The sequence below is a fragment of the Aegilops tauschii genome, chromosome 6 (genome assembly GCF_002575655.3).
Source record: "Aegilops tauschii subsp. strangulata cultivar AL8/78 chromosome 6, Aet v6.0, whole genome shotgun sequence".
Taxonomy (NCBI): domain Eukaryota; kingdom Viridiplantae; phylum Streptophyta; class Magnoliopsida; order Poales; family Poaceae; genus Aegilops; species Aegilops tauschii.
This window is the reverse complement of record NC_053040.3, coordinates 62046233-62054969: the sequence shown is the minus strand read 5'-3', so window position 1 is coordinate 62054969 and position 8737 is coordinate 62046233. Positions and strand designations below refer to the sequence as shown.

The window sequence follows — 8737 nt, the reverse complement described above, 5'->3', positions numbered from 1 at the left end:
ATTTTGGCACACATGATCTCTTGCACAAACAATGCTAGGTTTCCAAGGTTTTGTATTTTTTTGAATTTTTTTGAATTTATAATGCCCTCTAGACTGACTGCTGAAAACATCGGTCTATGCCTCAAGCGGGCATTGTAAAATAACTTTTTTCAAAAATTTCTTTCATAGACATGTTTGGCACATGTGTGTCACCATGTACAAGAAAATTTGGGTGATTTGGAGGTGGTGGAAAAATTCACCTTTTTTCAAAAACTGGCTTAAGTTACCAAATGGTCCCTCCGGAATGCGGGCATTTTTTCGACCACCTCCAAATCACCTCAATTTTGGCACACATGATCTCTTGCACAAACAATGCTAGGTTTCCAAGGTTTTGTATTTTTTTGAATTATAATGCCCTCTAGACTAACTGCTGAAAACATCGGTCTATGCCTCAAGGGGGCATTGTAAAATAATTTTTTTCAAAAATTTCTTTCATAGACATGTTTGGCACATGTGTGTCACCATGTACAAGAAAATTTGGGTGATTTGGAGGTGGTGGAAAAATTCACCTTTTTTCAAAAACTGGCTTAAGTTAAGACCAAATGGTACCTCCGGAATGCGGGCATTTTTTCGACCACCTCCAAATCACCTCAATTTTGGCACACATGATCTCTTGCACAAACAATGCTAGGTTTCCAAGGTTTTGTATTTTTTTGCATTTATAATGCCCTCTAGACTGACTGTTGAAAACATCGGTCTATGCCTCAAGGGGGCATTGTAAAATATATTTTTTCAAAAATTTCTTTCATAGACATGTTTGGCACATGTGTGTCACCATGTACAAGAAAATTTGGGTGATTTGGAGGTGGTGGAAAAATTCACCTTTTTTCAAAAACTGGGTCCCTCCGGAATGCGGGCATTTTTTCGACCACCTCCAAATCACCTCAATTTTGGCACACATGATCTCTTGCACAAACAATGCTAGGTTTCCAAGGTTTTGCATTTTTTTTAAATTTTTTATGCCCTGGGCAATGTCAGTTCAAAACACTCTAGAAATACTTCCTCAACCAATGATGCGACCCAAGGACCTTCATGCAAAAACCAGGCACCTGCATGCAAGAGTCGGGGACCTGCATGTGAATAGTGATTCATCAAGGCCTTGACAGCTGCTGGCACAGCGGCTGCCGCCCGATTTGCATGCAGCGAAGATGAACGTGCATGGAGGTTTCTCAAATATTTCCAAGCACACCCCACTGGGCCCCGCTTATTTAAAAAATACGTCAGTCATTAATGATCTCTAAATGAAGAATATGCATGATGATTATGAATATGCATGACAACCATAGTAAGGGTGAAGAATCATATTCATCCTACAATGAGGACCAACGCTTGCTAAAATCACCTCGATGAAGGTATTTAAGCAGGTAAAGGAGCTGGTCGAGGGGCGAGGTGGGACTATTTTTAGTTACACGAGAACAACGCGCGAGATCGTACGTGACGTGGGCCGTCCGGAGCTGCAACCTCGGATGGGCCGGTGTTTGGGTCGACGTAGGAAAACGGCCTGCCATGCATGAGCCAGGCAGACCGTGGGATCGCGCGGGAGATCCGTCTGGCGGCCGTGCGTGCGTGCAGAAATACATCACAAAAATTATTCTACTCGACAATAACAAGTGCTCCATGCTAGCCCTTATTCCTGTTCGAAATACATCATCATTCTTAAAGTTGGACATCAAATGATACACACAGAAAATGGAAACGAAAGATGTCGAACTAATACAGTAACATGGCAGTACAACCGCACTTCACTAAATTACTGTCACGATGAAATAGAATGTAAAGACCACGTCACACAAAGCTCAATGGCACACGACTTTCTCTGGCTCATCGTCGGTTCATGCTGTATGTAGACATCACAGTTCAGCCTCGAGATCCTACACAGAAGAATAGAATAAATCACATGGACATCAATTATGAGTAAAACACATGCAAAAAATAAATATGAACATATTTCGTACCTCTAGAAATTTAGCGCATTTACGTCGATTGTGACCAGGATTCTTGCAATAGCCACAGATATTCTATGATCTTGACTTCTTTGTCTTTGCCTGCAGCCTTTTCTTCGGTGCACCTCGGCCTGGCACATGCACGGGATCCAGAACCTTATCAACTTTCTCCGAGTGCGCCATCAACGGGCCAAACCTAATGTTGTTATGCTGAGCATTAGTTGACTCCTTGCTGTTAGCTTGTTCAAAACTTGATTGCTTGCCATGATGTTGTGCTTGCAAAAGCATAATTAGACGGTGATAGTCCTCATCAGAGTGGCATGCCTTGAAACTTGCGGCGTGACTACAATTTCGCAACTCGCGGTACCTCTGCAGGCTTACCGAATAGTCATACATCTGGTTTTTTCTGGTAGGTGCGTATGCACATTTTGCATTCATAGTCCACCTAGTGGGAACGCAACAACTGGGCAGAATTGTTTGTTTTAAAATCCCCAAAAAAATGTGGGAACATGGTGTGCCTGCGCATTCCAGCTTACGGCAAGAACAACTCACCCTGTGCAAAAGACCTCCTTGCTCTTCAATGCGCACTCCAAACTTTTTATCCATTCTTTACTGCTTGGACACAACATAAGTGGAATCTTCTGATCCATCTAGTATCTCTCTGATCTGACATTTGCTGACAGCATCTATGCTCCATAAGACCATCTTAAAGACACTAGGTGTGAAAACTGTTGCGACGTGTTTCTCAAGCGGCGAAGCATTTTCCTCTGTAAATGGAACGGACTGCAAGGCTTCGACGTCATGGAGAGCTTCGTTAATCCGTCGCGACGCAAGGCAACGCTCATAGTGCTCTAGCATTTGAAACAACGACATCTTACCCTCAAGATGCGTATGTAGCACAGAGTTCAAGCTCTCACTCCTCTGATTGCTGCTCAATCCTAGGAAACAACGCCCCTCAAGATATGGAGCACACCACAACTTTCTCATTTGATACATCTGATGCAGCCAAGACTCCTCACTGGTTACTTTATTCCGTTGTAAGAAGTATATCCATTCTATCTCATGCTCTTCAATGGAAGAAGTATCATAAATGAAAGATCTGAATTCCTCCTTTACGTCGTCATCATGCAGATGGCATACAATGTTCTGCTGAATGTGCCATATACATAGTCTATGGTTTGAGTCTGGCCAGACCACCCTGATTGCTCTCTATATTGCGAGGTCTCCATCTGTGATCACAGATATCGGATGCTTATGTGCCATGCAATCAGAAAAGGTCCGCAACATCCACTCGTATGCCTGGCTTGTTTCATGAGAAATTATACCACAGCCAAAAATGACAGTGCTCCGGTGGTGATTCAACCCGACAAACGGCACGAATGGCAGATTGTATTTGTTGGTTCTGTATGTGCTATCGAAAACAATGACGTCTCCGGAAGCCTCGTAGTCAAGTCGCGATTGACTATCAGCCAAGAACAGTCCCTTCAGATGGCCATGCTCGTCTACCAAGTACTTGAAGAAAATATCCACATCTCGCTCTCGCGTCGCCATCATGTGCATGATCACCGTATTAGCATCACCGGCACTGATTGTCTCCTGCTTATTAGCATGGCAGAAATTATAAATGTCCCTCTTTATGCATCCAACCTTATCAAATCCACCGTATTGAAAGCACAAAATATCCATAATACGGTATTTGCGGATCCCACATTTTTCCATGTCCGCAATGTCCGCTTTCTGCTCATCGCTAATTCGTCTGTGCGAACACAGCAGACAAGAAAGATCCCGTGGGGCTAGAGGATGGCTGTGCTCATCGATGAAATCCTTGACAAACCACCGACCGGTTTCCTCCTGTCTCGTAATGACCAATTTAGCATTACACCCAACACGAGTTAAACTTCGTGGCCTCCTCTTTCTATCTTCCATCTTTATTTTCATGTGCTTCTCTTCCCGAAACCCTTGACGACTACACACAATTTTCCTTAAAATTATGTATTTGTTGGATCCATCCCACTCAACGTAGCTTTTCCTCACACTAAAACCTTTTTCAAGAGCATATTTGTTGTAGAATTCATAGCCTTCAGCCTCACTATCAAACATCTTGCTGACAACATTTAGATACTCGAACATACTCTCATCACTTGCATACGCCATGTCTTCCTGCATATGACATGTGAGGGAAACCAATCATCAACATCTTTCTGTTTATCAATGTTGCAGGTGTAAAATAGCTCATAGGCAAAGACAAGTGCATGGAAAAGACTTTGCTCGTTTGACATGTGAGGGAAACCAATCATCAACGCCCAACAAGTAGTATCTCATCTTCCTTTAAACTATATTTCATGCACTATGCAAACCTAAAGTGATGATCACTTTAATAAACTAAATTAAGTCAACTATGGAACCAGTATCTCATCTTCCTTTAGTATATCTCATCTCAAACGTCAAGTATGTCACTTTTTTCCGCGGTACCAAAGGAAGTAAGCAATGCCCTCAACATCTTAGTTAAACTAACATGATGCGATTAGCTCAAGAGAAACTATGCCACGATGAAGCTTTCCATTCGTTGTTCTAGTCCGTACAAATCTCGCATACTGCTAAATTACCCGGATCTTGTGGGGTTGAGGTTGTACTGCATGCACGGTGCAGGGGTGCAACGGCCAAGAGAATGAGCAGACCGCCAAGCCGAATTCATACCTTAAGGATGGTACGCGCGAAGAGATGGGATCGCCCGCCGCCGTCGCCGCCGATTCAGCCGGCGCAGATCCGGCCTTCTTCTTCTTCGATGACGGCGTGGGGGCTGGGGTTGGTTGGGTGGAGGACGAGGACGATGAATTTATTCCTCTCACCAGGCAGGTCGAGGACGGAGAAGGTCAGGAGCGGCGAGCGGCGACGAATACATCGGAGGAGGATTCTGAACTGGATCGAGTAGACATGGATATGGTCCTCAGGTGATCGGTTCAAGAAAAGATATTTCCCCCTCGACCATTATGCCCTTATCGCAATTAACATATTAAATTTAATCAATTAAAATTCCCCGCAAGATCGGACGGCTAATAAAAATCAGACGTGATCAGACATGTAAGTACTGCTAAGTACTCCAAGTACTAACCCAATCACCGTAAAACAGCTCTTCCTTGAAAAGAAAAACTTCTAGTTTGGCTGAAAGTACCCATTTGGAATTTATAGAGCTGCATGTACGCCCACCCATTTATGAGTCACCAAATTTCCCATTAGCTACCTTATTTCTCTGAACTTAAAGAAGTTCACACGGTTCACTGTCGTATCATTTATCTGAAATACTCTAAAGATTTGGTACATGGAAGTGATCACTTTGGACCACCGACTTGCTGCTGTGTTTTAACATGGGTTATGTTCCTTGCATTTTTCATCCATCACTTGCAATATGTTGTGTGAAAAGGGATGAAAACCATATGTCTGGACACAAGAAGGTGCATACAATTATTTGTAGAACTAAAATAACCCAGAGGTAACATCGTCGAGTGGCCAAAAAAACGTGTTTCCAGGGAAAGCAATTCGTACAAAAACTTTTAAAACTTTGCTGGAGAGCCTTGGATTACGTAATACCGACAACATGTCCCGGCACAACTACTCCTACGAAATCATAGTTTTTGTTCCTTCAACATATACTCAAATTTTAAAATTTATTTCTCTTGCCTTATAGAACACCCATCTTATACCACCACAATAATTACTCCCTTTGTATTAAAAATAATTGAAGTTCTAGGACTGTCCTAAGTCAAATCTTTTTAAGTTCAACCAAGTATATACAAAATCTGCTAGTATCTACAATATCAAATATATATGTCATAATAAATGTAATATGAAGTAAATTTGATTTTGTATATGTTGATATATTTTTGTAGAGAGTTGGTCAAACTTAATGATGTTTGTATATGGTGTCACTCACTCGCAGCGGAATGATGTGTTCAATCGCCGACTTATTACGGACATTCCATAATGTCCACAGCAGCGTCCCAACCAACACCCAGAGGGAGGGACGCCCTGTACTGGGAAATGCGAGAACCTCCGCAAACATATCCAGGAGGTTAACACGGCACCAACTTCCATCCACCACCTCGCGAAGGAAGCTCCATAAAATTCTCGCAGAGGGGCATGCAAAGAAAATGTAGTTCGAGTCCTCAGGGACCGAACACAAGGGGCAAAGGCCGTTGGAGGGGCCATTGCATTTACGCACATCCGTGCCGGACGGAAGGTGGCCCCTGACTAGTTGCCATAGGAAGATTCTAATCTTCAAAGGCAATTTAATCTCCCAAAGGAGGTTGAGCTCAACCGGACTCGGCGTGGGCAAGATCGCCCGATAAAGCTATTTGGCAGAGGACCGCCCCGTCGGCTCGAGATCCAACCGTGCCGCGTCCGGACCCAGAGCCGGAGTGTGAAGGGCCACACAAGCAACAAGTTCATCCCACAGGTCCCGCTCTACGGGACCATAGGTACGGCGGAAGGCGATGCTACCTAGGTTAGCTAGTGCTGAAGTGACGGTCAAACTCGGGTCGGCGCAGATTTTAAACAATGGTTGGAACCGAATCGCAAAGGGTTGGGCGCCTAACAACCGGTCTAGCCAAAATAGGGTGGTGGTACCGGTTCCGACCGAAATGGTAGAGCCTAGGCGAAGGACTGGCATTAGTTGGATGATCGTTTGCCAGAATTGGGAGCCCCCCAATCTCTGCGCAAGTGCTAAGCCCTGACCATGCAAATATTTAGCGCAGATAATATCCAGCAACAGCACACCCTCCCCTGAGGTGATCCGCCATAGCCATTTGATAAAAGGTCTATGTTCATCCGTTTGGATGAGATTATGCCAAGGCTACCTTTGGTTCTTGGGTTTGCCAATCTCAGACCATTTCTTCATATGGTACTTCTACTTATCACCCTTCCATGCCCAAAAGAACCGGGACTGGTACTTGGCGATATGGTGATGGAAGGATTCATTTAAACTATAGAATCCCATGAGATACATCAGTAAGTTGGTCATCGAGGAGTTAATAAGGATAACACGAGCCGCCTTGGAGAGCCACCTCCCTTGCCATGGCTCGACCCGATACCGGACCTTGGACGCAGTCGGCCGAAGGTCCTTTCCAGTATGCAGGTGTCACTAATGGGCATGCCCAAGTACGACGTCAAAAAAGAACCTAGTCGGCAGTTAAGACGGTTTGCGATCCCGATGCTTCTCCTCATTGGTGTATCCCAACACCATCACCTCGCTCTTGGTGAAGTTAATCGTTAGGTCGGACATCTCCTGGAAGCATAGTAGAAGGAACTTGAGGTGTCGGATGTCCTCGTCGGACCCCTCAACCATCAAAATCGTGTCATCCGCATATTGGAGGTGGGTAATCCCACCGCCAGCCAGGAGATGTGAGCAAATACCCCTGACATGTCCAGGCCGCTTGGCCAAGTCTAATATAGCCGCGAGGGCATTGACCACCAGGTTGAATAAGAAGGGGGAGAGAGGGTCCCCTTGACGCACACCCTGCGCCATTTGGAAGTAGGGGCCCACTTCTACATTGATGTTAACTACCGATCGGCCGCTCATCACCAGTTGCAGCACCCTAGCGATCCATTGAGGATCAAAACCCTTCCTAATTAACACTTCCTGAAGGAAGGACCAATGCACCGTATAATAAGCTTTGTGAAAGTCGATCTTGAAGAAGACCGCTTTGAGATGTTTCTTCTTGACTTCATGAATAACCTCGTGGAGCACGAGGATCCCATCCAGGATATACCGACCTTTAATGAAAGCGGTCTAGTTTGGGTGGGTAATCTGGGGGCGAGGAAAACCGCCCTATTGGCGTACCCTTTGGGGAGAATCTGAAATATCATATTGGTAACCGTGATAGGCCGAAACTGCTGGATATCCGAAGCCCACGGCACCTTCGGGATCAGTGAGATGATTCTGTAGTTTAACTGGGAGAGGTCGAGTCAACCTTGAGCGAATTCCCGAAACAACACGAGGATTTTGTTCTTGATGGATAGTCAGAGCACCTGGAAGAACTGGACAGGGAGACTGTCCAAACCCGGGGCCAACGAGGGATTCATCCCTTTTATTGTGTTCGCCACTTCCTCCTCCTCAAACTCCGCCAGAAGCATGCTATTCTTCCCTCGCGAGACCCGTTAGGCCCACTCCCAGATCGAGTCCACTAACACCGTACCGCCGCATTCTCGCGTGGCAAACAACAATTTATAAAAACCGTTGACCTAAGCCTGCACCTCGTCCGGGTCTTGGATCAACGGATCCCCTCCCATACAAGGGGAATGGTGCATCGACGCGGACGGCCATTGGCGATGGCCTGGAAATAAGCTGTGTTGGCATTACCGAAGAGGTCCCAATTGAAGGCCCCCCTTTGGCGCCAATATTCCTCTTCCGTCCGGTAAATCTCGAGCAAGTCATCTTCTAGGCTATAGCGTAGCGCCCATTCGTCAGAAGAGAGGCCTGTGGCATTGGCCTTCAAGTCCAAGACTTGAATCTTCCCAAGAAGGGCCCCCTTCTAATCTTGAAATCATGACCAACATTAGCACCCCAACCCCTCATGAGTTGTCTAGATGGCTTCGCCAGGAAGTGCACTCATCGACTGCCGACAGCTGTCGGTGTGGCTCCAACCACGCTGCCAACCAGTGGTCCTTAACCGCCCCGATGAACCCAGGTTGCCACAGCCTGAAGGACTCAAAGCGGAACCGCGAGGGTGGGCGAGGCCTCTCATTACTAGATGATAACA

The 8737-nt window shown here is 45.5% G+C and overlaps 1 protein-coding gene across 1 annotated transcript; it reads right to left on the bottom strand.

The window, feature by feature from the left end:
- Positions 1–3191: 3191 nt before the first annotated feature.
- LOC141025818 (protein FAR1-RELATED SEQUENCE 5-like) lies at positions 3192–4136 on the bottom strand. The gene has a single exon (XM_073501743.1). The coding sequence runs from the start codon at positions 4134–4136 to the stop codon at positions 3192–3194; it is 945 nt and encodes a 314-aa protein (XP_073357844.1).
- Positions 4137–8737: the final 4601 nt, after the last annotated feature.